Source organism: Colletotrichum destructivum, chromosome 9, assembly GCF_034447905.1.
Source record: "Colletotrichum destructivum chromosome 9, complete sequence".
NCBI lineage: Eukaryota > Fungi > Ascomycota > Sordariomycetes > Glomerellales > Glomerellaceae > Colletotrichum > Colletotrichum destructivum.
The window spans coordinates 3,512,520-3,539,506 of NC_085904.1; the positions used below are offsets into that span (position 1 = coordinate 3,512,520).

General features: G+C 55.3%; 9 protein-coding genes across 9 annotated transcripts; 5 read left to right on the forward strand and 4 right to left on the reverse strand.

Moving 5' to 3' along the window:
• Window positions 1-237: 237 nt before the first annotated feature.
• Window positions 238-2,358, forward strand: CDEST_14145 (Putative bromodomain associated domain, histone-fold, transcription factor TFIID, subunit 8). Its single transcript, XM_062930301.1, has 2 exons — window positions 238-882; window positions 945-2,358. Exons 1-2 carry the CDS (start codon window positions 582-584, stop codon window positions 1,589-1,591), a joined length of 948 nt encoding a protein of 315 aa, XP_062786352.1. The 5' UTR covers window positions 238-581; the 3' UTR covers window positions 1,592-2,358.
• Window positions 2,359-2,594: 236 nt separating this feature from the next.
• Window positions 2,595-4,594, forward strand: CDEST_14146 (Putative small ribosomal subunit protein RACK1). The gene is made up of 5 exons (XM_062930302.1): window positions 2,595-2,754; window positions 2,859-2,896; window positions 3,092-3,218; window positions 3,310-3,627; window positions 3,872-4,594. The coding sequence occupies exons 1-5, from the start codon at window positions 2,713-2,715 to the stop codon at window positions 4,295-4,297; spliced, it is 951 nt and encodes a 316-aa protein (XP_062786353.1). The 5' UTR covers window positions 2,595-2,712; the 3' UTR covers window positions 4,298-4,594.
• A 2,477-nt stretch (window positions 4,595-7,071) lies between these two features.
• Window positions 7,072-8,979, reverse strand: CDEST_14147 (Putative oligosaccharyl transferase complex, subunit OST3/OST6, Thioredoxin-like superfamily). Its single transcript, XM_062930303.1, has 4 exons — window positions 8,398-8,979; window positions 8,229-8,329; window positions 7,818-8,173; window positions 7,072-7,768 (listed from the first exon to the last, which is right to left on the reverse strand). Exons 1-4 carry the CDS (start codon window positions 8,746-8,748, stop codon window positions 7,584-7,586), a joined length of 993 nt encoding a protein of 330 aa, XP_062786354.1. The 5' UTR covers window positions 8,749-8,979; the 3' UTR covers window positions 7,072-7,583.
• A 291-nt stretch (window positions 8,980-9,270) lies between these two features.
• Window positions 9,271-11,679, forward strand: CDEST_14148 (uncharacterized protein). Its single transcript, XM_062930304.1, has 3 exons — window positions 9,271-9,516; window positions 9,583-9,867; window positions 9,928-11,679. Exons 1-3 carry the CDS (start codon window positions 9,481-9,483, stop codon window positions 11,473-11,475), a joined length of 1,869 nt encoding a protein of 622 aa, XP_062786355.1. The 5' UTR covers window positions 9,271-9,480; the 3' UTR covers window positions 11,476-11,679.
• Window positions 11,680-11,848: 169 nt separating this feature from the next.
• On the forward strand, window positions 11,849-13,627 carry CDEST_14149 (Putative ribosomal RNA methyltransferase, FtsJ domain-containing protein). The gene is made up of 8 exons (XM_062930305.1): window positions 11,849-12,287; window positions 12,350-12,400; window positions 12,467-12,493; window positions 12,551-12,907; window positions 13,024-13,040; window positions 13,104-13,152; window positions 13,226-13,387; window positions 13,456-13,627. Exons 1-8 carry the CDS (start codon window positions 12,063-12,065, stop codon window positions 13,528-13,530), a joined length of 963 nt encoding a protein of 320 aa, XP_062786356.1. The 5' UTR covers window positions 11,849-12,062; the 3' UTR covers window positions 13,531-13,627.
• Window positions 13,628-13,694: 67 nt separating this feature from the next.
• Window positions 13,695-15,082, reverse strand: CDEST_14150 (Putative large ribosomal subunit protein eL18). Its single transcript, XM_062930306.1, has 4 exons — window positions 14,941-15,082; window positions 14,514-14,618; window positions 14,043-14,407; window positions 13,695-13,980 (listed from the first exon to the last, which is right to left on the reverse strand). The coding sequence occupies exons 1-4, from the start codon at window positions 14,942-14,944 to the stop codon at window positions 13,903-13,905; spliced, it is 552 nt and encodes a 183-aa protein (XP_062786357.1). The 5' UTR covers window positions 14,945-15,082; the 3' UTR covers window positions 13,695-13,902.
• A 332-nt stretch (window positions 15,083-15,414) lies between these two features.
• On the reverse strand, window positions 15,415-18,078 carry CDEST_14151 (Putative mitochondrial carrier protein). The gene is made up of 5 exons (XM_062930307.1): window positions 17,207-18,078; window positions 16,725-17,072; window positions 16,331-16,606; window positions 16,141-16,277; window positions 15,415-16,080 (listed from the first exon to the last, which is right to left on the reverse strand). The coding sequence occupies exons 1-5, from the start codon at window positions 17,213-17,215 to the stop codon at window positions 15,837-15,839; spliced, it is 1,014 nt and encodes a 337-aa protein (XP_062786358.1). The 5' UTR covers window positions 17,216-18,078; the 3' UTR covers window positions 15,415-15,836.
• Window positions 18,079-19,988: 1,910 nt separating this feature from the next.
• Window positions 19,989-22,015, reverse strand: CDEST_14152 (Putative RNA recognition motif domain, nucleotide-binding alpha-beta plait domain superfamily; the record flags this gene model as incomplete). The annotated part of the gene is made up of 7 exons (XM_062930308.1): window positions 19,989-20,386; window positions 20,452-20,525; window positions 20,591-20,811; window positions 20,872-20,971; window positions 21,035-21,091; window positions 21,534-21,835; window positions 22,007-22,015. 7 exons carry the CDS (start codon window positions 22,013-22,015, stop codon window positions 20,334-20,336), a joined length of 816 nt encoding a protein of 271 aa, XP_062786359.1. The 3' UTR covers window positions 19,989-20,333.
• Window positions 22,016-23,457: 1,442 nt separating this feature from the next.
• Window positions 23,458-26,986, forward strand: CDEST_14153 (Putative membrane bound O-acyl transferase, MBOAT). Its single transcript, XM_062930309.1, has 8 exons — window positions 23,458-24,429; window positions 24,501-24,863; window positions 24,948-25,608; window positions 25,679-25,797; window positions 25,884-25,980; window positions 26,043-26,076; window positions 26,152-26,335; window positions 26,467-26,986. The coding sequence occupies exons 1-8, from the start codon at window positions 24,064-24,066 to the stop codon at window positions 26,584-26,586; spliced, it is 1,944 nt and encodes a 647-aa protein (XP_062786360.1). The 5' UTR covers window positions 23,458-24,063; the 3' UTR covers window positions 26,587-26,986.
• Window position 26,987: the final 1 nt, after the last annotated feature.

Sequence of the window (26,987 nt, forward strand, 5' to 3'; positions counted from 1 at the left end):
CTTGCCGCAAGATGTTCATGGGGTGTGGGGGGCCAGACGCTGGTGCCATTGGACGAAATGCGCAGGATCTCACCGCCGAAAGAGAGGCTCTTCTCGGTAGTTACGGCGCTTTGTCCACTAAAGTCTGGCGAGATCGATCCGCCCCTTCAGCGCTTAACCCACCGTCCAGTACCTGCGTAGTTACGTACCGCAGCCCAGAGGAACGAGCTTGGTTCGGTGGTCCGAGCTGCAATCCCAATTTTCTACTTCCTCCTCTCTACTTCCTACTACGTACCTGCCTACCTAGGTACTGGGGTGTTGAGAGCAAGGCCGCGGCACCTAACTAATATCCAGGGCACCTTCTCGCGCGATAGCTTCAACTGCGATTCACTCTCTTCCGAGCTCCTCGTCAACCTGTCGCCCGTTTCCATCGCCGTCGCCATCCAGACCGCCCGCTCTCCCCGTCACTGGTGCGTCCACTCTCACTTGGCATTCACATCGCTTCTGGGACTTCCGCCATACAACGCGTTCCCTTTGCGAGTGCGCCTTCTGACTTCACAACACCAACGACACACACCTCTCTTTCTCCCGAGCTCCCCACGATGTCAACGACGCCTTCACCCCCGACTTCGACAACAACCCCGCGCAAGCGTAGCTTTTCGGTTCAGGATGGAGAGCCCAACAACAAGCGCCAGAAGACCGACGCACAAACGCCCGCATCCGCCGCCGCCGCCGATGATGACGAGCCGCTACAGGCCTGCGCGACCAAGGTCACTATTCCTTCTCTTGATTACCAGGCCAAGAGTGGTCTCGAACGCAGTATTGGACTGGCGCTGCAGCACGTCGGCTTTGATGCCGCTACCCCCGAGGCCATGGAGAGCTTCTTGGGGACTGTAGAGACCTGTGAGATTCGTCTCCAAGCCCGCCGTCGCTTCGCGTTCTTGGAGCGCTAACGTCGCCTCCAGACATGGCCTCTTTCATCGAAGATCTCAAGCGCGTTTCTCTTTCCGCCCGCCGCGAGCAGCCGACACCCGCCGACTTCGAGTCTACGATGCGACGCTTCACCCTCAAGACCAAGGCGCTCAAGCCTCATATCCGCCATCCCGTGCCAAAAGCTAAACTCGAGACGGGCTACTTCAACCCGTTGATCGAAGACCCAGACGCCTACACAACTTTGCCACTCCTCGGCGAAGAACTGAGCGGCAAGCCGGAAAAAGAAGCCAAGGCGTACATTCCCAAATCGTTCCCCGATTTCCCCAGCAAGCACACCTACAAGTACACGCCCCAGGAGGACGACAGCGGGCGGGACCCACAGAAGACAAGAGAAGAAGCGGCCAAGGCATCCAAGCAGGGAGAGGAGGCCCTCAGGGGTTTGGTACGGGCGGCAAAGGTTCGGAAGCAAAAGGAAATCAGGTCGTTGTCGGAGCGTGATCCAATGACCAAAGAGCGCTACTCACTTTGGGCAGCCGCTATGGAGGGCTTCGTCAAGCAGGAAGGCGGCGCAACAGAGCAGCTCGAGATTGCCGATCATAGCATGATTGTCAACTCGGATGCGCGGTATCTGCGCAGGGAGGTACAGCGACAGAGCAAACGAGCCGCCGGTCAAGGGTAGTCGTTCGATCACCTAGGCTGAACGCGAACCCGCGGTGCCCCGCCTGACGAGTTCAAGAGATGAGTAAGGGAGAGAGCGAGTGAGAGAGCAAGCGACGGCCGTCAGGTCACATTGGAAGAGACTTGTCAGGCGGGCAGGAGTGGCAAGGGAAATGCCCATGATGATGGGCAAAGGCTCTTTATTCTTGAAAAACAGGACATCCATTCAGCAAGGCGTTGGGAGCTTCAAACCGCGGGTTGTGTAGGGACACTTTTTGGAGAGGACTTGCCGCTACTATCACTTTTTTACCATTATGCATTTTCGAAGCACATCATACAGCGGTCGCAGGGCTCAAGAAGCAGCATGCTCAGGTTGGATCTACGGGCATTCCACCGAGACAGAGCCGGCCTGAGGGTACACAATAACAGACTCAATATTTACAGCACCCATACACGACTGGGAGCGATGAGGATGATGTCCTTTCGTGACCTCGAAGTGAACGTATGCGCCCTCGTCGTGAGCATGTACGAATACGCGACTTGGTCTCACGATTCTCGAGTCTCGTTTCTGTGGAGCCGTTGGTGGCAGCATTTATGTATTCTTGTCGCCTTTCTAACGAACGGGAAGGCAAATAACAGGCGGCAATCGGCTTACGAAATTCCATAGGGAATGAGAAAGAGAAAGGGGGCAGCAGTATCATGGATGAGAGGTGCTGACACCGTGAGTGCCTGTACGTATTCCTATGTCATTCGCGGATGCCCAGGTAAAGAGAGCAACGGAAGGGGAAGACAACTCCGAAATAAAAATAAATCAAAGAATTGTTGCCAACCCAAGTCCTATTCTGCAGGAGCCCCTGCAGCAAGTGACATGCAACTTCCGTCGGGAACACTGCGTAGTGGGTCACATCAGCCTCGCAGCCACGGTCGCTTCCCATTGGTCATTGCCCCACCTATGCAGCGCAAGGCTGCACTCCTTCCTTCCCTGCCAGGCCCTAACCGAAGGTTCCTAATTTTTCCCACCCACACCAAAATCTGGAATTCTCAGCTCAAGCTCTCAAGGGTCAAAGGTGTGACGCTCAGAATCAACTCCAACCTTTCTACCTTTCCCTCACCACTCAATCGACCTGATTGCCTCATTTCCCAATGGCTGAGCAGTTGATTCTCAAGGGTACCCTCGAGGGCCACGTAAGTTGCTGTCCCATCGTCTGCCCGCACGCCGTTGCGCCGGCGCCGCGATTCGATTATTTGGCAATTTTCGCAATGGCTGACGGTTGATGCTTTTTTTGCAGAATGGCTGGGTCACCAGCCTGGCTACCTCCATGGAGAAGTACGGCTAAACTCACCCCTTCTCCCCTTCCTCCGCTTTCCCTCCCGTTCGAATCCCCTGCCGGCGACGTTCTCGACAGTAGTTTGAGGGGCGGCGTGTTTCCCAGATTCGACATCCGGCATCGAGTTCGAGACGGAGAGGGCCGCGTGGGCCGAGACACTGCGGAAAGAACCACGATTGCTAACTCTTTGCCAGCCCCAACATGCTCTTGTCCGCTTCCCGTGACAAGACTCTGATCATCTGGAACCTCACCCGTGACGAGTCCCAGTACGGCTACCCCAAGCGCTCTCTCAAGGGCCACTCCCACATCGTCTCCGACTGCGTACGTCTCTCGAACCCCTCCGAACCGCGCGAGGAATTTTCAGCTTCCGCTGCTTCATTGTTGGGAACTGTGGGCTGATGGGAAGGAATAGGTTATCTCCTCGGACGGCGCCTACGCCCTGTCTGCCTCTTGGGACAAGACTCTCCGCCTTTGGGAGCTTGCCACCGGCACCACCACTCGTCGCTTCGTCGGCCACACCAACGATGTTCTGTCCGTCTCCTTCTCCGCCGACAACAGACAAATCGTTTCCGGCTCCCGCGACCGCACCATCAAGCTCTGGAACACCCTCGGTGACTGCAAGTACACCATCTCCGAGAAGGGTCACTCCGAGTGGGTTTCCTGCGTCCGCTTCAGCCCCAACCCCCAGAACCCCGTCATTGTCTCCTCCGGCTGGGACAAGCTCGTCAAGGTCAGTTTAAGAGAATCATCCCCCCCGGTTTACACCATTCCCTATCCCTTTGCGGAAAAGGAGACCCCGAACACTTCGACATGATGCTTTGCAACAAAAAGTATTTGCTACTTCAGAGCCTGTTCTGCAGGCCATGAGACCACTATTCACCAATGCACTGATCTCGCACCCTCATATGCACTTTGCCTTTCAGAAAAGTCGTTGTACTGGACCAGTCACACTAATGAATTGGCAACCACAATAGGTCTGGGAGCTCAGCACCTGCAAGCTGCAGACTGACCACATTGGCCACACCGGCTACATCAACACCGTCACCATCTCCCCCGACGGCTCCCTCTGCGCCTCCGGTGGCAAGGACGGTACCACCATGCTCTGGGACCTTAACGAGTCCAAGCACCTCTACTCCCTCAACGCCAACGACGAGATCCACGCTCTCGTCTTCTCCCCCAACCGCTACTGGCTCTGCGCTGCCACCGCCAGCAGCATCATCATCTTCGACCTCGAGAAGAAGAGCAAGGTTGACGAGCTCAAGCCTGAGTTCACCGCTGTCGGCAAGAAGAGCCGTGAGCCTGAGTGCGTGAGCTTGGCCTGGTCCGCCGACGGCCAGACCCTGTTCGCCGGTTACACCGACAACATCATCCGTGCCTGGGGTGTCATGTCGAGAGCATAAAGGGCGTGAAGCTCTCTTCTGTTCTCTTTCTGGGTTATGCGATGATGGTGACGATGTGTGGTGGGGAAAGGGCTCTGAGATGGTAGATCATGGCGGGCGTCCAAGGCTGGCTTCCTCGTTATGTCTTTCGGGATGCGCAGGGTCAAATCGATTTGTGAAAAAATTGGGGATGAGACTGCATTGCTGGCTTATAGGTAGCCTACGAAAGGACTCTGGACATCAACCCACGTAACGCCCAAATCAAAAGATCCTGGCAAACTTAAAAAAAAAAGAAAGAAAACCGTGTTTCTCGTTCAACCTGTGATGTTGGCTTGGTCAGCGCACATGCATGATTCCTCTTGGAGAGATGGCGGTGAAGTTTCTGTAGGGACGCGCAACTCGTTTTTGTGCATCGTCCTGCAAGATTAAAGCGTTTGATGTAGTGGCAACACGCTTTCTTGTAAGTGAAATGTCAAGGCTGACTCCATGTCGGGTTCATGTTGGCCAGACGCCAAGTCTGACTAAAACTGCGAAGTATCCTTGGACGAAGACGTAGACTGACGAGGAAAGTGAACGCTTATTCGATGCTACGTGTGAACAGAAAATGGGTATTGACCATCTGGTGTGAAGGGATGTAGCAGAACACGTATGTACCTTGCATCCAATCCGCCCCATTCCTCGCGCTTATTTACACCTAATGATTCAATGATATGTCAAGGGAACAACACCTCTCCGTGTAGAAACACGTTTTGGTGTTCTCGAGAAGCATCTCAAAAGTGACTGACTAGGCCTGGTCCCAGCTGATAGCCTCAGTCCAAGGCTTGTTAGCATCGGGCTTGCCGCATATCGAGTCGCAACAAACGGTCCTTTGAGCCGCTGGTACCGTCGCTCGCCGCCGGGCTTGATCCTTGTGAAGGCGTCAGCGAACTCAAGGCCGGCGGTGCATCCCGGACATCGGTGCCGTTGACGTTGCCTCAGTGGCCCCATCCCTGTCGGAGGCCCTAGCTGCCGTTGCGGTCCGAGTTAACTATGGGATGGTCGGGCGTGCTGGCGGGTTTAAGGTTATCAACGACGAGCGAGGCGTGTTTATTTCGGTCTGTGGCTAGGAAGCTTTTGACGAGGATGTTGATGTGTTCCGTCGGTTCAATTAACCGAGCATGGGGCTTGCCATTGAAGGCGTCGGCGGAATTAGCCAACAACGGCATGACGAGGCTATCCCTCGATCGTTATGGGAGGGTATGTGATGAACGTGGAGTCTAGAGTCACGAATGTGGTGGCAGCGGGCTTCATTGGAAGGGAACGCAATGGCATGACTTCAACCCTGGTGGTGTTCTGTGTTCACGAAGAAATAGTAGCACCCCTACCTACTCGGCTCGCTCACACCAAGCATCCAGGAGGAACCTCACAGCGACTATCGATTTTCCTGTCATCTCAGAATTCTCTCTCTCTCTCTCTCTCTCTCTCTCTCTCTACGGGTCAAGATGACCAAGGGGGCAAGCTCGACGACTGCAGCAACTTCGGCCAGGCCTCTCTCTGCTGTGTGATGTCGGGAAGTACCCACTGAGCCGATGGAAAGAACAGAGACTCCAAGGGGTAGCTGTTGTACTTAGGCGTGCCCGGCACAGCGGTCATGATCGAAAGGCATTGAATGATGTCCAACATAAAATCCATGAGCCACTTGAAGGTCATTATGCAGCAGGTCTACTGCCTGGGTCTAGATATCGAGATCCGAGGAGCAGTAACTTGGTACACTTCGACGTATCTTGCCTCGGCGTTTGGTCCATTGAATGATCTCCACCTGTATCAATCAGCTCTAGGGAGATCACCACTGATGTTGACTTCGAGGAGGGAGAGGAAACACAAGGTTTGAGGCACCTACAACTCTGGGTAAGGGGTGATGCAAAAAACGAACACAGACCATCGAGATTCAAGGACATGAACAGAACGCAACACCGCAGACCAATTACACCGAGAGTATCAGAAAGATAGAACTTTCCCACAGCCCGAGATTGTCATTGGCATGTAAGCCATCACGGTCATAATGAAAAGTGTCAGTCAACTCTGCCCCCCTACATTGAGATTGCCAGACGCGTTTTCTCTCCCAAGACTTCCTACGTAAATGCAATGGCAAGAACGCACTGGTCCCAGTAGTTCACGTAACGTACCGCGCGTCGCTCGTACAGACCCACCACTCGTCGAGATTGGGGAACGAAATCGTAGCTTATGCTATCTAGGTTGTAGAGAGGAGCTGCTTACCCAACAGTGACCACAGTGTCGTGACCCTATATGAATGACGTCCGTTGAAAGCTGGTACTATGCTTGAATTGCCTTTAGCAGGCCAGGTTCTCGGTACCCTGGCTGGGCGTTGAGGCCGTCTCAATAGGGAGATTGACCGGCTACTAACCCCCTGGGAGAGATATTTGCTTGTAGAGAGGTCAAGATGTCGAGAAAATCCATCAAGATGAAGGATATGGCGCTGTTCAGCTCCGCGGAGGAAAAGGCAAGTGTAAGTAGGACGTCGACATCTTTTACCAGAGATTACACATGCGAACACATTGGGTTGCCGCGTATCATTCCTTCGGTAGTTTTAGAGCGATGTTACAATTTCATTCTGGACACTGCGGGGTTGCGAGCGCCGCGGAAGTGAAGGCATACTCTAGTGTTGTCTATTCAGATCGAGTCACTTCATTTGGTTTAACAGGGCTACTGACTTACTCCACGGCCCTGTCTTTTCCTCGACTACCAGCAGAGTAATACCTAGACTTTCTCACAGCTAATAGAGTTTGACGAGACGAGCCACTGGAGCCGCTGGGGCGTTAGCCGAAGTCCGCGGACGAAGATTTGGAGCACCCAGAAGACTCTGATATTCTTGCCCCTCGAGCGCCGGCCAAGGAAGCTTGACTAAAACTGCAAAGACTGCCCGGTGTGTTCAAATATCGGCCATAGGAAGAAACTACAGGACATCAATAACATGAATATCAGCTGCCGTCATCCTCCTCAGTCAAGAGTCACGGACGGGGATCGGATGCCTGAGCTCCAGCCACCCGGACAGTGCATAGTGGTGGTAGTGTATTTCAATGCGTCGAATATCGTTTTTTCCGGGCCCAACAGCCTTTCTCTAAGAGCCTTGATAGGCCCCTCTATCTCGTATTTTACATTCGTGCCCACGGGGGCATTGGGCTTTTTGGCCGCAGGTATAGCTAGTCATCTTCGCGAGCAGCGGCGTAGCGGAGGCAATTCGGAAGGAGGCGAGACGTTGCAAGCGTGAAGTATTGCCTCTGGTGGTGCCGGCTTATCCTGTGTCTCCTTACATGAAAGGGGGGAGGGAGAAGGGGTAGCCGCCGTTCTTGATGCGGAAAACGCTCAGTAGGAAGCTGTACATGAGGAACAGGACACCGCCCCAAGCGATGACAGCAACCTGTTGTCTCTTGTTGTCACCGATGCGGGGAACCTTGACGGTGAGAGAGATGGCGCAGAAAGCCAAGACGCCGTCTGGACTTTGTTAGCTTTGGCCGTATCACTCGAAAAGGGAGAAACATACAGATGGCGGCAACAATCTGAGTCTCCAAGCCGAACTGGTTCTGGAAGCCACCAGCAAAATAGCTGATGCCGCCGCGACCATCTCCGGCGACATAAGGCACTTTGCGGATGTGGTTGAACATGTGGCCGCTGGTGAAGAGCAAAATGGCAATGAGACTGATGGCGGCCCACAAGTTGCGGTTCTGGATGACGGGAAGGATGTAAGGCGAGGCAGTAACGAGGACAGTTCCAGCACCAAGAACGATGGTGGTAATCGAGATCAAGCGCATCCAGTTGATGGGACGCGACACCGGGGGGTGTGGTCGGTCAGTGAGGTGTCGCGAAAGCCAGGCGTGGACTTGCTCGGCAGATTGGGCTCTATTGGTTGTTAGAATATCCGCGGGCTGCGGCGTTTTGTGAACGGGCAACTCACCCGCTGGTGAAGTCGTATTGCAGAGGATCCGCAACAGCGACAGCGTGAGGGCCGACGGTGGGCGGGAACAGGAGCAGGACGGGGGCGGTTTGGAGACCGAGCTGGCGATTGTCATGTTAGTTTCTTCGTGGACACAGCTGGCGGCTGCCTCTTCCGGGAGTAAACGTACCGACATAAAGATCTCGCGCCCATCAGAGAAGTCCAAGGTACCGAAAATAAGGCGGGACTCGCCCTTCTTGTCGCCCTTGGTCCAGGTCTTACCCAGAAGATCCCATTCCGGCTGGAACTCCCGACACAGCTGGCAGCCGAAGCGATTCTCGAGCGCAGTAAGGAGGACTGCAACACTGTAGTCGCGAGGCGCAGAGGTCAACGATTTGTAGCTGCTGTCGGCAAGCTTGATAGGAGACGAGGTGAGGGCCTTTGCGTGAAATTCGTTAAAGCGTTCCTCGGTGGTCTTCTTGGCTGCAAAGGCCCCGGCAGCGAAGCTGGTCGCAACCAAGAGGGATTGGAAGAAGCGCATCTTGAGGGATAGTCAAAGATTCGGACGGGAGGAAAAGAAAGAACCGATAAAGGTTGCGGTGTAAAAATCGTGGCCAATTGGCCTTGTTTGGATGGTGAAATTGGCGGAGGTAACGAATGGGTACGCCTTGAGTGTTCGTCGTCGTCGTCGTCGTCAAGATCACACACACACTGAACAGCGAAGGGCCCAGTCAGTGGTTCAAGCTCGAACTGGACAGCTCTCATCAGCGGGTTCAGTCCACTGAGGTGTGGATCCTGGTGGGAGTTGCGTTTGCAAGCTGGGGATACGTACCGGGATGAAGACTACCGAAGCTTACCCGGCGCCGGGAATTGTTTGTCCCTGTCCGTTCGGGGAACCTTTGCCTTTGAGCCTCCAAGATGTGGCGCCCGTGAGGCGAACCAAAGAGATACCTTCGGTGGGGTAATCCTGCCTGGAGTGGGGGCCCTCTCACAGCGGCGTTGACGGGCTAACCGCTTGGGGAACCATGTTTACCTCGCGAGTCCTCCATTTCAAAGCCGTCCGCAAACACACCGCCGTCAACCCCCATCTCGACAGTAATATTCCGCATCTCAAACGACATAGGTGCGGGCATCAACAACATCGCGCTTTTATCGCAAAACCGAAAACTTACTTCATTCGCGCGGCTCTAGAACAAGTCGTCGCCTATTCGGAAGGCTGTTCAACCCAGGTCTCGACGCGCTCACGCGCAGAAGCATACACACAAACTTCACAATGCCTTGCAAGACGAGGAACATGGACTCGAACGAGGCAAGTAGTCAGAAATCCAAGCGGGGACACTCGACGCATCCCGACTCCTTCTGACCAGTTGTACAGCGGATCACTGCGGCTCACGAGCTGGAAATGAAGCACCAAAACCACATCCACAACGCTCGGCTCATTGTGAAAGAGGAAGAAACCAGACGACAACGGGTAACCAAACAAGTCCTTCTTGATGAGAACTCGAAATTACGCGAGCAACTTGCCGAGAAGGAGGCCGAGCTCAACCAACTCTCCGTCAAATTCGACGAGACACTCGGTGACCTAGATTCGGTGAAGGCTACAAATCGAGATCAGGAGACTCAGTTGAAAGCCCAGAAAAGGGAGTTTGATCACATCAAGGTCGGTGTTCACACGGATTCCGCAGCCCCTGACGAGCTTTCCTAACCCTGAACGTGACAGGCCGAACTTGAATCCCTCAACAGCCTATCTCAGGAGTCGACAAAAGTCCTGGCCGAGAAGCTGGCTCTGTCCCGAGAGGTAAACTCCATCAAGCCCGAGCTGGAACACCTGCGGTCACAAGTCGCTCACCAGCAAAACGCAATCGCCGAAAAGCTGGAACTTGAGCGTCAGCTCAACATGGCCGAAATGGAGCTCGCTGCCGAGAAGCGAGCACGAGAGCAACAAGCAGCCCAAGCGGAAGGGGACAGAACGACTGAAGATGAGCTGCGGCGAAAACTCAAGGATTCGGAGAAGAAGTTGACCGCCGAGAGGCGCGAGAAGGAACGATTGCAAGAAGACCTGGACGCGGCCGTGTCCACCGCGAAGGCTGGACAGGAAAACGCAAAGGCCGATCGCGATCTGGCCAAGAAGCTCCAGGAGTTGGAGAAGACGCTCTTGGCCGAGAAGCGCGAGAGGGAGAAGTTGCGTAAAGAGAGTGAGATTTCTCTGTCTGAAGCCCAGGCGCAGAACGAAATGATGGAGCAGCGTCTCGACACGGTCAAGTCTAAGTTGCGGAATACACAGGAAGAACTGAAGGTAGTTCGCGCGGAACTAGTCGCTCGGCCTCTCGCCGCACCAACTGCACAACCCACGGGACGCGCAGGGGGCGCAAAGGCGCAGGCCGGCCGAAAGCGAAGAGTAGAGGAACTCACTATTAACGACATGAGCATCGGAACCCCAGAAGACATCACTCGCGGCAGGCGCCCTGCTAAGAAGAAGGGCCTTGAGCAAACTCTTTTGGGCGAGAAGTCGCTGTTCTCCATTACCCCTTTCTTGGCAAAGTCCAAGACGCTTAATGTTGAGGACGCAGTCGCCGAAGAGGATGAAGAGGAGAACGAGGCTGACGTCAGCTACATCCCTCTCTCCCATCAGTCCCAGTCACAAGCTCAGGAGGACGAGGCTGAGGTAGAATCGGAGCCGGAGGCCGAAGCTGCGCCGGAAGAGACAGAGGAGGCTGAAGTACCAAAGGAGAAACCCACCAAAGCCCCGAAGACCAAGTCAAAAGCCAAGGCGGACGGGGATGTGAAGAAGCCTCGTGGCCGACCCAAGAAGGTGCTGGCAGAGGCGTCCCCAAACATGCCCGTACAAGCGGCCCCGGCTGCAGCCAGCAAACCTTCCACCAAGCCGAGCTCACCGCTCGAGCAGGTGTTGGAGGAAACCGAAACCAATAAGCAGCAGCAGCAGCAGGAGGAGGAAGAAGTAGCAGCGCCTCCCAAGGCTGTCGGCAAGAAGACAGCCGTATCTGCGACTACCGCCGCGGGAGGCGAGCAGGAAACCAAAAAGAAGAAGCGTAAGCTTGGCGGTGAAGCGGCGACTCTGTTCGACGATGACGATGGCGAGGCTGCCCCTGCTGCTACCAAGCGGCCCAGCAAGGTCGCCCTAGGTGCCGGAACGGCCCTCGGCAAGACTCATCTGAGTATGGTGCGCAGCACTGGCGCCTTTGGCAAGAAGACGTTCTCGCCACTCAAGAAGGAGAGGAGAGGAGTTGGCGCGAGCTTTTTGGCCTAAACGAAGATGTACCGTTGCAATTTTCAAGCGCATGAGGCTGGCTGTGCCTGTGATTTTGGCTTAGGGAGACGGCGCAAAAGGGTAAACGGGACCATGCATGGGTGGCGTTTCAAGGTCTTGGTTTGTTTAGGATTACTGGGCGAGGCCGGTGTACAGATATGTTCGATTTGGCCGAATGAAGAGGCCCATGATGCCTGAATTCCGACATACTGTTGGTGTGATGTAAACGAATCATTGGAACAGTGCCCGGCTTGTTTATGTGACGCGACCTTGAGAAGTTGATCAAGGCCGAAGTTACATGAAAGACAACACCACCTACCCCCTGCTACCAACAACCCCCTGGCAATAAGCTTGGACCAATCACCGTCCTCGGCTCAGCTTCATTTGCAGAAGCTTCACTCCAGCATCTCAGGGTCCATGTCCCGATTTGCGACCGACGAAGCGAATAGTGATTGTTGCCAAGTGCAGACTGGTCCTGTACATTCTTTTACCAGCGAAACCTTTTGAAAAAATCCAATTCGGCCAAGTTGCCGAGTGGACCATCGTGCCGCTCTCGTTTCCCTGATATCACATTCCCACCCAGCATCATGTCAAAAGCGGCATGTCGCGCTCTTCTGGGCGCGGCGAGGCGTCAAACAGCCGTCAACGCGGCCCCGGAATGTGTAAAGTGTCAACTCGACCTCACCGTCAGCCACCAGACGAGGGCATCGTCGTCCAACTCGCGTTGGAAGATGAGGCAGGGCAAGGACATGTTTGCGCGCGAGGCCAAGGTGCAGGGGCTCAAAAGCCGCGCTGCGTTCAAGCTTCTTGAGGTATGGTTTGTCCTGAAGTATGAGAGCCTTGCGGAGACCACTTCCTGACCCATATCCCATAGATGGACGCCAAGTACAGAATTTTCCGCAAGGGGCAGACGGTCGTGGACCTGGTATGTCTTCCCATGTGTGACCAGAGCTGCTGCAGCACGAAGTACTGAAGGTTGAGCTGCACGAAGGGATACGCCCCGGGAAGTTGGTCACAGGTACGAAGGCCTCCTTTTCCAAATTTCGTACCCAACAACGTATGACGTGTCAAATAGGTGGCCGCCGAACGGACGAAGCCCAACGGCCGGATCCTGGGCATCGACATCATCCCCGCGCAGCCGCCCAAGGGCGTCTCGACGATCCAGGGCAACTTCCTCTCGCCTGACGTCCAGGACATGGTCAAGGAGCACCTCTCCAGGGCCAAGAGCCAAAGACCGAGCCCGCCGCAGCTGTCAGAGGACGAGCAATACGACGAATCCCCCGCCAAAGATGACGGTGAGGCTTCTGCGATGATGGAGGACAAGCCAAGCTACATCGACATGGAGAGGGCAGCATCGTCCGAGGCTGCGGCCACGGAGGCGTCTCCAAGCGCCATGGACATGGCGGAAACCAAGAAGGGGCGTTTGGTAGATGTGAGTCTTACCACATCCCCCCTTCCTTCTCTCTCTCTCTCTCTCTCTCTCTCTCTCTCTCTCTCTCTCTCGGGGGATGGGGAACTCGGTAACGAAGAAAGACTGACGCGGAGCAGATTGTGTTGAGTGACATGTCAGCACCTTGGGACCAAACATCCGGCTTCGGCGTGAACAGTCTTAGTAATCCCTATCATAGGATGATGAACACGAGCGGAGTGGCGTTTCGAGACCACGCCGGGAGCATGGTGCGCCTCCCCTCCCCCGTCTCCTCCCTTCGCGGTTCAGGAAACTTGGGGCTTCGCTGACGACCAACACCAGGACCTCTGCGGCGCCGCGCTCCAGTTCGCCAACGACACGCTCAAGAACGGCGGGCACTTTGTGTGCAAGTTCTACCAGGGCTCTGAGGACAAGGCCTTTGAGAAGAGGCTCAAGGTCCTCTTCGCCAAGGTCTTTCGGGAGAAGCCCGAGTCGTCGCGCAGTGTACGTCACGTCGTAGATCAGGGCCGGGTTGAAACACATGTTGGATGCTGACACCTCAAATCTCGCAGGACTCGAAAGAGGCGTACTTTGTGGCGCTCAGGAGGAGGGGAAACGTACAGTTGGGGAAGGACGAAGACTTGTAATGCACGGGAAGAATAGGAACGAATCCTAACCCACCAGATCAAAACACGAGGAAATCATTGGCATGAATCACGTTACACAACTATGCACGCGTCACAAACGAGAGCGAGGTTATATGAAGAGTGAAAAAACCAGCCCTAAGGCCGCCCAAGAGATGCCATTCGACGCCGTGCGAGAGTTCGTAGTCGTCAATTCTTTTTTGGATACCTAAACACGCCAGTACCATGCAGAAAGTTCCCTGTAGAGCACGACGGAGCATTTTCGTCCCCATCGGCATACCATAGCGTGTCCACCAACGCGACGAGAGCGTGCACGACCAACCCCCCAAGTTTTTGTGAAGATCCGAACGATGTTGGTTATCATACCACCATCGCTTAGACCTTGAAGCCACGGGAGCGTCTGCGACCACGGGCCTTCTCGAACTTGCGGCCCTTGGACTCAACGTAGGGCTTCTGCAGAGGGAATTAGCACACATCCTTGAACAACGAAAGAACAATAGATAGTAGATCCGGACCTTGTGCTTGTGGGGACCGAAGCCGAAGTGCTTGACGGCCTCACGGGAGTTCTTGGGTCCGCGGAGCAGCAGGGTGTTGCTGCCGGTAGGGGCGCGGAGAGCAAGCTGGTCGAGGGTGATGGCCTCGCCGCCAGCGGCAATGATGCGAGCGCGGGCGGTGGCGGTGAAGCGCAGAGCAGCGACGGTCAGCTTGGGGACGGTCAGGAGACGGTTGTCGTCAGTGACGGTGCCGACAATAACGACGGTGCGCTTGTCCTCCTTGTCCAGGTTGCCGACAATGCGGGAGATGGAGACGGGAGGGCGGTTGATGCGCGACATGAAGAGGCGGCGCAGGATGACCTTGTTGAAGCTGGCGTCGGTACGACCTGATGGAGAGAGTAAGTCAGTAGGCGTCTCACGGCTTGGCAAGAATTTCTCCGGGCGGTAGATAGAAGGAGATGGCAGCCAGAAAAAGAAGTGAGAAAGACGTACGGGTCAAGAAGCGGTAAAGCTTCACGAGGAGCTTAAGGTACACATTGTCGCTCTTGGGAGCCTTGCGGTGAGTGCTGCGCACGTGGTGGCGGTCGAGATCGATACCTAGAGTCGGGGTGAAGAACCCATCGTCAGCCTTTAGGTTCAAGCATGCTCTGAATGAGGCGGAAAGTCCGTCAATCCGTCAACCAAGGAAGAGTCCGTCACCACTCCCCGCAGAGCGCAGGAGAAGCGACGCATCTCTTCTCGTGGGAGGAGAGGATCTGATTTTTCGCGCGCCCAGTTCGCAGAATAGCAACAGCGAATTCAGTCCACCGCTCTCTCGATGCGTCTCCTCACGAGGAGGACGGGCACACAAGATGCAGGGAGAGAACCGCGTGCACAATCCACTCGCATGTAAAGGCTTGGAATGGGAATTCCTACGTACCCATTTTGTCGAAAGACTCCCGGAGTTGGCGAACTGAGTCAAATGGGCGGCCGTGATGTTGTCGTCGTGATGCGAAAGGAAAACTTTCAGAATATTTCCCAGGCTGCACCAACAATTACGCCCTCCCACACGGGAAAAATCGAGTGTGGGCTTAGGGCAACAGCGGCAGGCAGTAGGCCAATCAGCTCGTACTGACTTGGTGGATCAACGAAATTCCCGGTGGAGGCCGCTAGGCCGAGACTGGCGCAACTGCGTCGGTTGAAGTGGGCTGGGCTCGGCCAGCTGCAGAAGGGACCAGGTACGTACCTTGTATGAAACCAGGAGAACAGCCAGATCTCGGTCAGGAACGGTGAGTGAGCCCAAGGTATGTCAGTACCACTTGGGAATTTCGCAGAACCTTGGAAGGCGGAAGAGCAAGAGAACCCCAATCTAGTACAGTACAAGGAAGGGCCATCTATAATGAGCTATGGTTAAAAGCTGCATTTCTGTACCTACCTGAGAGAGGCTCGATCCGTGCCTTGTTATCGAGGCAATCCTGGGTCTGTCTATATGGTCCTGTGACACCGGGTCCCTCTGAGATATCCGTTGTATGAGTTAACGTGGGTGCGGATATCTTTCTGTGTATATGCAGGTAAGGGGAAACCCCCTGCCTCCGGTCCAGAATGCACGAGCTAGTCTTGTTGTTGTAATACATTATAAAAACACTGATGGATGAAATGCCGGGCTGCCAAACGCAACCCGGGCAGACAGTCTCTCTGTCTCGCTGTGGCTGTTGTGGATCCACTGTCTAAGAGTAAACCTCCCCCATGCTCAGTCCTTTTTCGCAATCCTTCCGCATATTGCCCCTTGGTTGTGCCAAGGAGAAAATTGTAAAATAAGTTTAGACGCCTTGCGCGTCAGAGGGTCGCCTCCGAGTCGGCCTCGGGCTTAAGAGAGACCAAGAAGTCGCGAGACAGCTCGAAGCTGAGCCAGCTGGAAGCCATGCTGGGCGCGACCTTGAGCAAATTAGGGACAATGCCCTTGTACATGCCCTTAATGCCCTCTTGGGCAACAATGACCTTGACGGCATCAGAAATGGACTTGTATTGGTAGCCCATGCCCGTCATAGTGTTGATCTGAAACCTTCGACGCAGGACGTCGCTGTAGACAGTCTGATGTCAGCAGGGCAAATGTGGCCTTGTTTTCCACTTGGCAACTTACAAGGGGTAGGTGCAGGTCTGAGCAACAGCGCCAGAGATGGCACCAGCCAGCAGCTTCCGGACAGCGCTGGGGTTCTTGTCGCCCTCAGGGGTTAGGTATTTGCGAACCCATTCATAGACCATAAAGTTAAGGCCGACCTATCCATGCGGTGTCAGAGCCTCATCTTACACAGGCCAGGGAAACCACTTACATAGGGAGCGACACCAGCAACAGTGGGAACAATTCCTCTGTACAGGGCAGAGACGCCGCCTTCAGTCTGGTACATCTTGGTCATGGTGGCCCACATGCCAGGGAGCTGCTCAGACTTGGGGCCCAGCTCGGCAAAGGACGCAGACTGGATGGAAAGTCGAGTGCGAACAATGTCAAGGGGGTATGTGAAGAAGACAGAGGTGATGCCTGCAATGCCACCGCAGGTCAGACGGGCAAGCGGAGAGAGGTCTGCACCAGGGGTGTTCTCAAATATGCTCTGCAAGCTGTTAGCCTAGCACTTCACAAATACGCACATAGGCGTGTGCAAGCAAGCAGCACAAGAAAACAAGTACAGCCAACAAAGCAGCATAACTGTCAAGGAGGCTGGTACTCACCCTCTTGTAAAAGTTGTAGCTTCCGAATTGAACGGCTGAGTAGGGCACAATGCGAACACAGTTGGTTCCGTTGCCTCTCATGAACCCTCTCCAGCCTTCCTCTCTCCACATCTTTGCTAGACCCTGGCCTACAGACAGCTTGTAGGCATCTCTTCCGACGCTCTGGACTTGGAAAAGAATCTTGAGGCGCTCGAGGGGCGACACGACGGTTCGTGACACAGCGCCAGCTACACCTCCGGCGCAGAAGGCTGCAATGACGGGCTGGGAGACGGTTTCGCGAAAGCGGACGAACTGCATCGGGGGCGGGGCCGGAGCAGCTGCGGCAGGGACCGCCGCATTGTTCGGAGACTAGAGGTGCATACCAAACGTCAGCCGCAGTCTCTTGCCTTCTGCCTCTTCTTGCAATCAAAACGGGCAATTCAGGGGATAGCCAGGAGCTACGAGGAGTCACCTCGGGCGTATGTGTGTGTACGTGTACTTACAGACGACATGACTTCAGACTCTGGTCAACGAGCAGTGCGGATGTATGGAGGTGTTTCCTTCTCTTTGCGACTACAATACGCTCGGTGAACGACCGGCCACTGCTGAACCTCTGAAGCCACCTTGTTGCTATGACGTTGCTTGCATTTAAGGCTTCTGAGGAGGTAGTTTTGGAAGGCTCGTGTTCAGAAAAGGTTTGTGACCCCTGTGTGCAGGTAAAGTAGTTGAGGGGGGAAAAGGATGCTTGCTTTCAAAAAGAATGACCCAAAAATGAAGGTTGAGGAAAGATTGTTCACGTCTAGTAGCAGATGGGGAAAGGCGATGGCGACATAATCGAGTAGACGTCCGATAGAGAGGGGAGTTTTCTCAGCATTAGAGGCGTCTCGTGCGTGAGTCGGAAGTGGTGTTGTTGGCGGTTGTGTGTATCGCGGTTTTTTTTGGCCGAAGATATTCGTCAAGGGTGTCTCCCATATGCCGCGGCTAAGGTGCAGACAGGCCCAGGGTCGGCAAACAAGGGCAGTACGGTAAGGAAGGGAGGCTTCGAAGGCGGCGATGGTTTTCAACAAGTGCTCCACGGGATGTGTGTTTTCTTCGAGCCGACAAGAGTCGAGGAGAGGCGCGCGTCGTGAAGGTCGGTGGAAGGAAGAGTGTGAGGTCGAGCCTTGCAGATGCTTAGAGACAGGGGATTCGGAGCAGTAGGGCGGGAGAGGGAGGGGAAATGGAAGGAGATGAAAGACGGACAAAGGTGCGCGAGATGTAGAAAATAAATGTCGAGAAAAGGCGAGGTTTTGCGCCGCGACCTTTGACAGTGGTAGCGGTCAATGAGTGGTGGAGGACGAGTTCGCGAGGAAGGAATCGTCTGGTCGTGAAAGGCGCCGAACGAAGACGAAGACGTGGATGCCACATTCGGCCGGCGGAAGAGCGCACAGGGCATACACTAGGTACGGCGGCTGGCAGTCAGCGACAGTGGCAGCAGTGACAGCTTTTTGGAGGGAACAAGCCCGCCGGGGGCCCAAGCGGCTGTGGCTCAGCCAAGATAGCTCCGGGGGGAGGGCCTGGAGAGTCGGAGACACCCCCCGCGGCTGATCGAAGAGGAACATAAGTATTAGTACATGACCTGGGGAACAGGGAACGAATGACACAGCTCTGGAGACCAATTACGGCATCTCCTTAACCTGCCAACGAGGTTCAGCTCCAGCTTCCCGACCGAGGGAGCGACCTTGGAGACGAACCCGGAAAAGGCGTCATGTACTACTACTTGTATCTCTGGTTCGAGAATACATTCTCCTACGACTTTTTCACCCCTTGGTCTCTCCACACCAATGACGACAACTGACAAGCTGGAAGGGGGGGAACAGGGTCCAGTGCAACACGCAGTGTTCGTGGAATGCATCGCATTACTCCTCCTCTTCGCTCGCCAACAGCGTCTGCAGGCCGTCGTTGATAATCTGTAGATGCTTATCGAACTAGATAGCAGAACATAACAGGAGGCCGTGGAATACTCTAAGACAAGCCTCACGCGATAAAGTGTGTTTGGTAAGCTTTGCCTAAACGCAAATGGTGAGTTTGAGGGACCGACATTTTCGTAAGCAACTCATCGTTGTCGGCTTTTTACCTAAACCAACGCCAATGTGTGACTGCCTCGCCTTGGTAAGACCTGCGGATAATCCTCCTGCCTGTACAGAGTACAGATACACACTCAAAGAGAATGCCAACGCGTCATTGGGTCGGTTCCCGATTTCTGTCCAGGCAAGCCTACGTAAACAAAGCCGCCCGTTTACTTAAGTATTCCACAGCGGTTGAGTGTGTATCCCTTTTGGACTACTTAACTCTTTTCCGTCACCACGTCCCCCGATGTTACAGCATCCCCATTCTCGACGTCGAACGTGAGCCTTGGGTCCCCTGCATCTCGGCTTCAACCGGGCTACATCGGAGCGAGTTTGCCGAATCCCCTCCTCCCAAGCCTCCGGATCGTCCCTATCAACGCCGACGACCGCGCCTCGAGATTTCGAAAAGAACGCCCTACCCCCATCATCCCCGCTTCACCACCGAGTCCTGACTCCAAAGCCCCAACACTTGGGACGCTCATTACCTGTACACAATGACTGCTCTCCACGCCAAACACGTTAACGCCATCCCCCGAGGAGAAAGACCCCCACGTCTCCGCTCTGATCGAACGTGACACTGGCGGACTTGACCTTTACGCATCACCACCAGGTCCTGGCCCACCCGCTTCTTGAGCCTGGCACGTCTTCGCCTAGGAAAGCTCGAATCTACATCCATCTTGCGTTGAAATTCGTGAGAAATACCAAAGGGAGCACAAAACGTCCACCATGCCGTCCGAAGGGAACCCGGTTTCATCTTCGCGATTAAGCATATGTCCCGTCTCCCACGAGACGAGCTCAATGGAAGACGAGCCCAAGGCGACCTGCACAATACGCTTACGATCCCAGGCCAGGCCACAAGCGAGTGCTACGGCGTGATGGGTGACCCGATGCGACACGGCCTCTGCCTGAAGAAGCGAGGATTTGGCTAGAAGGAGGCGTCTGTTTTCTCGGCGCTTGTACCGCTCGAGTTCTCAGCGTCCTCTGACTACCTCACAGCGAGTGCTGATGATAAGGTTTCCCAACGACAAACGATTGCCCAAGACTGGAAACGCCAGGCCGATGCTGGCGCGGGCCCGGGGTTGCACCGTCAACTAATCGTTACGGACGGCGTGCCTCCGCATCCCGCGAGAAGTCTCCAGCACGATCAAGCCAGAAGGCTGCATGGGCAAATGCTTCTGCGAAGACCTACATTCAATTTCTAAACTACTATGGGGGGTAATGCTATCAAAAGGCCGCCTGCCAAAACCGTGCGTCGTCTCAAGCTCGTCGCCGAATGGGGGTGTCCCGCGGATTATCGAGTTTCCGATGTGCTTTGACGACTCGAGTGCTGCATATGTCGAACGGCTCAGGCCTTGCGCGCTGAGCTCGGAGAAGCCGAATCGGTCGCATCGAGCCTAAAAAGCTCCCAGAAGGTGAGGACACTTTACAGATCCAGGTTCAAATAGTGGAACCGGGAGAGAAATCAGAAAACTTTTGGCATAGCCGCGCACAACCCGACAAGAGAAATTGCCAAGTATACTTATCACTCCGCAGCGATATCCAGGTCGTCGTGGGCAGGGGGAGGGCTGTCCAGGGCTGAGAAGACAACAACGTTAGTTTATCTGCGAGAAACTCTTGTATTTGGGCACGGACGAACATACCCTTTCTGTCGTCACCGTTAGTACCGTTTTCACGGTGGTCCCGGTCGTCACGATCGTCCTTTGGGTCCCGGTCGCTGTTCCCGAGTCAGTGTCCTTTACTCATCATCTGCATTTGCTACCGCGCGGAGAGAGCACGAACCGTCGGTCAGGGCTGCGGGAGCGCTCGCGGGTGTCACGTCGGTCGCCGCGTTCGTAGTCGCGGTCGCGGTCACGGCGTTCATCCTTCCTGGGAGAGTAGTCGCGAGTGCTGCGGCGAGGAGAAGGAGAGCGGCCGCGACGAGGAGAAGAGCGGCGAGGAGCGCGCTCACGGTCCCGGCCAGAGTCGAATCGCCACGATGCACTAGGAGGTGTGCGAGCCCACTGGAGGACGTGAAGTCAGCTTGGGAGCCAGTTACATAGCCAAGTCGACATAATCTTTACCTCAATCTTCAGAATGTCGTCACGGCCGATGCGCTTGTTGTGCATCTCATGGTAAGCATCATCAGCATCCCGACGGTCCTCATACTCGACGAAGGCGAAGCTTGGCAACAGAGGTCAGTCGAAGTTTATAGAAAGCCGACCGAGGCCAAGGTGGAGAACTCACAGTCTGCTTGAGGCCGAACGAGGGGCAGGGATGTCGCAGCGAACAAGGTGTCCATAGCTATAATCGAGTCAGAACGTCAGCATACCGATACATACACTGGGGACCCGTCTGTTCATTCAAAACCGAAACGTCGGCCGTCGTCGGCATAGCAGGACGTGCTGTTATGTGTTCGAGCTGCCACGAAAGCGCTGGCAGGCCACGGCGGCGCGGACGACGGGCGGGCGGTGGGTTGGGAGGCAGCCGGAGCGAACGAGGGCAGGACGCATCGACGAGGGGGACGGTAGGACGAGGAAAGCATGTTTGATGCTAGAGGCAGGAGCAGCGGATGCGGAAGCGAGTACGAAGGTGCGGGAGGACGGAGGCGGTGGGCGGGGAGGCAGCGAGCGAGGCAAGGAGATGGACTATCGGAAATGTCGGAAAGGCTCTCGCGTGCCGGGGAAACAGGACGGACGGAGGCATCGACGTGGGAGGTTTCTTTATAGTTCTTCAGTTGACATACCGTTCGAATTCGTAGGCGAGGTCTCGGGCGCGAGTTCCGTGGCTGAAGCCAGTCACGTACAAAGTGGTGCCACCGCGCGACATGATTGTTGTGTTGACTTGGCTGTAATGAAGAAAGAAAGGATTCAGGGAGATGAAGCAAAGATCCTGTCTCGCGACGGAGATGAAGCGACAGCCAGGGCCTGATGAAGCAGAGCCGCGTAAATGGGGAGCGGGGGGGGGAAGAGGTTTGTAGAAGGGAAGTTGGATGCGCGTAGTGGCTTTGGCGATGGTTGAAGAGGAGAAGAAAGAGGTCGCCCGGACCTGGACTGGCGCAACAAAAAGATTTTGGTACGGGAACAGGCGGGCGAGCTTTGGAGCAGGTACGTATCCGTATCCAGTCGGATACTCCACTCCTTGAGTCAGAGCGAGGGCGTTGGTTGGTCGGACGGGGCACCGCGCTCGGATGCCGCAGACCACGAAAGCTTACGTAACGGCACTCATATGCACCACTCTTGACGTTTCTCCCTGGTCTCGTACTATGCAGCTGTCCTGCGCTGTGCTGTGCTGGGCGCTGTGGGAATATGCGGCGGCGCCGGGCCCTCGCTCCTTGTCCCTCCCTGTCTTCCAGAAAGATCCGAATGCGCTGAGTTGGCGGCGCACACTGTGCGGTACTGTTATAGCTGCCGTCGCCGGATTTGCAGCTAACGCGGGAAGACAGCGCAAAGTGCCCGGCGACTAACAGCCAGAAGTCCCCAGTTGAACGTCAGGCACGCCCGGCCCAGTCGGGCGCTAGTGATGTCATTGCCGACCAGGACAGGAAATTTATTTTCTTGGAGTCCAAACCGGCCCAAGGTGACCAAGTACGCTTCACCGAGAATTGCCGAATGATATGATTCGGCAGTTACAATCACTCGCCAGAGGGAGAGAAACAATCTCCCCCCTCCTGGAAAGAAACGTGTTGCAGAAATTATCTTCTACAAGTCGCAGGCGGCTAAATATACCGACGGACGACCAGGGTTCGAACGCGGATGCGAGCTGTCTCTCCGTTTCCGGCCGCGCCATGCCGGAGACCAGCAGAGACCACATGTCCTGTTTGTCAAGAGCTCCAATCGCCCTCATGGTTTCCAAAAAGTTGGCAGCGAGCTGGGCGCGGCCGTATCTTCTCCTCGGGGCCGAGGTGACTATTGGGGGGGAGATGGGTTTCTTGTCTTTTGCACCGTACAGCAATGCGACTCGACGCCAGCATCAACCTGGCTAGACGAAACATTCGAGACAACATACAGAGACATCTGGGGAAGCAAGCATGCCCGCCGTGCTACGTGTTTGTCTCAATTACATGCAGGCAGGTTGTCACTTGTCAGGATGTTTTCTTTGTCGTTCACATCACATGTTATTCGATGCCCAGACTGAGATGCGTAGCCAAAGTGGTCCCTCTTGAGGTCGCACTCAACAGAGGTGAGAGGATGAAAAATACCATCGCCCGCCAATGAACCTAGTCTTTGTGGACTGAGGTCGTCTGGGAGGCGGGCGAGCATCATCGCTACACTGTGTTTATCCACTTGACTTGCTCAATCTCACCTGCCTCTCGCCTGCATCTTCGCCCTATTTTTTACTTTTCCTGACTTCATCAGAGTCCACTTTCGCCAATCCACATGATGTCGCCTCCTTGGTGTCGAACCCTCCTCCCCTCGCTCTCCATTCTCCGACGGAATGAGCGGGAGGAACTTCACTCGTACATGTCTGTACCAGTAGCACTTCTCGGGCCGGTGCCTTGTTGGAGTGATGATGAAGGGTGAAGCTCGACCGGTGAGACCCCGCCGGGATCCTCGGGCGCGGTTGACCAAGCTCAACGCCTTTCTTTGTCCGCCTATCTTAGATCCATCCTTTCGCATCCATGTCAGAGGGCGGACGACCCGCGATGCGCCCGGCAGACCCGTAAATTCAACCACGCCGGGCTGATGGCGCCTATGATATATCATCGCCAGCTCCCAGCTCCCAGCTCCCAGCTCCCAGTCAAATCCTCATCTGCTCTAAATCAATCCCTCCGCTGCTTACATATACAATCATTCGTCCGTCCATCATCTACTTTTCTTGGCGAATCGTCTCATCAAGGCTTTGTCGGACACGGTTCGTATTGTAACCCATCCGAGTCATTAGTAAACTCACCCGCACGACATTCACGCGTACATCCCGGTCAGACGAGCCGACATTGGTAGGTAAGTCGCAGCACCGTTACGTTGACCTCGGGAGCCATTCTCCTCGCACATGTCCGCCACCGGTTCTCATACTTCCCATTCCGATGGCAGTTCCGTTTAGAAAGCAACAGCGACCTTGACACTTGTTGCACAAGTCAAAGCCGCTCTGCAGGCTACACATATCCCAGAACCGCTTCTCTCGGAATTTAATCATTTGTTGAGCGCTCTTCGGCACCGGCCTGGCGCTTTATCTTCGTCTCAAGTGATCTCATTGGCCTGAATTGGCTTCCCTCAACCCTCCGACCGTGTCAAATCGCACGCGGGACGGGCTCGATAGCCTTCAACCCCGCAACCATGGCGGCCTCCAAGCCCGCTTCTCCTTCTTCAGAGCCACCCCGTTCACTACGAGACGCTTTAAAGGCAGCAAGTGGCGGACGGACGACGGGCGCCACCCCGTCAGAAAGTCCGAGTGAGGAGGACTACGATGATTCGAAGCTGTCTGCAAGACGACGCAAGGTACAGGCTCCGGTCCGTCCCGGCGCATCGCCTTTGAAGGCCTCATCAAATCGTGACAGAAAGCTGTCTCTTGACGGTTCGACCTTGTCCGAGACATCGAGTGTCGACGAGCCTCTCCGTGATGGTGGCGGCCGTCTCAAGACGTATGTGTTATCACCTGATGACCGCGAGCTCCGCGATGTCATCAGGCGAGGCCTGGAGAGGGTAAGTTAAGGACACTTACCGCGGTGGCACCATGTGGGAAATGAAAGCCAGCGACTTACACCCACCCGCAGGAGAAAGACCCGAAGAGGCCACGGCGGGCAGGCAAATTCAGCGACCTGGTCTTCACGCGCCAGTTTTCCACGTTTGACAGACAAAACCAGCAGACAGCCAACAGCCCCTTTTACGGCTTCTACACGCTGTTCTGGCTGGCCGTGGCCCTCTTCGTCGTCAAGATCGGCGCCGCAAACTGGAAGGCGACGGGGAGCCCTCTGGGCACCAACGAAATCATGAAGACCATGTTTCGCCGGGACGTGGTCGTCCTCCTGGCATCCGACGGTGTCATGTGCGCCCTCACGGGCGTGAGCTGGATACTGCAACGGCTCATCTTCAGCGGCCACGTGGACTGGGACAGGTCCGGCTGGATCATCCAGAATGTGAGTTGGTTTCCCCTTCCCCCCCAGGCTGGTGTCGGTTTGTTTTGAGCAGGACAGAGTCTCACACATACATGGGAATGCTAGATCTGGCAGTCCATCTTTATCGGCGGCGTGGTTGGCCTGACTCTGATCCGTGACTGGCCCTGGACACACACTGTCTTCTTCGTCCTCCACGGCATCGTCATGCTTATGAAGCAGCACTCGTACGCCTTCTACAACGGCTATCTCTCGTCGACCTACAAGAAGCGAAAGTCCCTCCTGTTGAAGCTGAAGAAGCTGGAGCACATCGCCCCGATCGAATTCCCGTCCGCCACCAGCCCCTCGGCGTCAGCAATCTCCCTCTCGCACCTGGCCAACCCACCGTCTGCGACCGAAATGGAGGAGCGCCGGCAGTCGGTGACCCACGTCCGCGGGTCTGAGGAGACGGACCTCGACCGCATCTCCCACGCCATCGAGTCCGGAGAACCCCTCGACGCCGATCAGATCCGCGTGTTCGAGCGCATCATCCAGTGGGAGATTGACGGCCTCACGGACGAGTTGAGGGGCAAGGCGACGAGCGTTGTGCAGGCCTACCCTCACAATCTCTCCCTCACGAACCATTATGAGTACATTGTCCTGCCGACCGTGGTTTATGAGCTAGAGTACCCGCGCTCAGAGTCGATTGACTGGTACTACGTCGCCGAGAAGACAGCCGCGATGTTTGGCATCATCTTCGTCATGATCATGGTGTCGCAGGCCTTCATCTGTGGGTTGCCTCCCCCTTATTTCATGCGCTTCAAATGGCACGCGCGCACACAGCTCTAATACCGCGATAGATCCCGTCGTGATGCAGACCGTGGTCATGAAGGAGACCGGCATGCCGTTAGCAGAGCGCTTTCGCTACTTCCCCTGGATGCTGAGCGATCTCGCGTTCCCGTTCCTGATGGAGTATCTGGTGAGTGGCAACATGGCCGACGGACACACCCGCAGTCAGGGGCCGAGCAGAAAGGAGACTTGACTGACTGAATACCTGCGACCCAGATGGCATGGTATCTCATCTGGGAGACAATCCTCAACATCCTCGCGGAACTCACCTACTTTGCCGACCGGAGCTTCTACGACGCCTGGTGGAACAGCGGTATGTTATCCGTGATGGTCCCGACCAACCTACGGCTCTCGGTCGCTAACTGTATCAAACAGTCTCCTGGGATCAGTTTGCCCGCGACTGGAACCGGTAAGCACACGTCACTCGGGGGTGGAGGATGAGGGCGAAAGACACACACAGCTAACGACACCAACCCATTCCCAGGCCCGTCCACAACTTCCTCCTTCGGCACGTCTACCACAGTTCCATCTCGTCGATGAAGGTGAACCGCCACACGGCGACTCTCATCACCTTCTTCCTCTCGGCCTGCGTCCACGAGCTGGTCATGTGGTGCCTCTTCAAGAAGCTCAGGGGCTACCTCCTCTTTCTCCAAATGTGCCAGTTGCCAGTACGTCGTCTTCGTCCTCTTTCTCCCCCCCCTCCCCTCCCCCCAATCGAACCCCCTTCTGCCCTCCCCGCCTGAAATTTTGAAGCCGTGATTGTTGTCCTTGGAGTTTGAGGCTGACGGCGCGAGCACAGCTCGTACAACTGAGTCGTACGCGGTGGATGAAGGGCCGCAAGATCCTGGGCAACGTCATATTTTGGTTCGGTATCTTCACGGGTCCGAGCCTGCTGTGTAGTCTGTATCTTATTTTGTGACTTGGCTTGATGGTAAAGTGTTCGTTGCAAGGCATACTGAGCGATTTGGGGAGGGGGGGTTTAATCGACAACGGCTTATTTCACACCACTGTTGTCATGCCGGGGCCCGAAATTGCCTGCAGTCGTTGGACAGCCAAGATCTTGCCGCCTAGGGGCTGGAACACAGTAGTGGAACGGACTATGTGATGTAACGTTCAATTCGACAGTCTTCATTGCCCGCAATTTTCTCATCTAGCATCTGGTTCTCAGCCCACAATATATGGTGTTCACCCTGCATCAAATCGGTTCCGATTCACAGACACTGCGGCTGTCACTATCTTGCGCATTGAAACACCTGGGGTAACCTGAACAAAAACCCCAACACAACATCTCAGAAGCAATCTGCATGGAATTCATCGTTG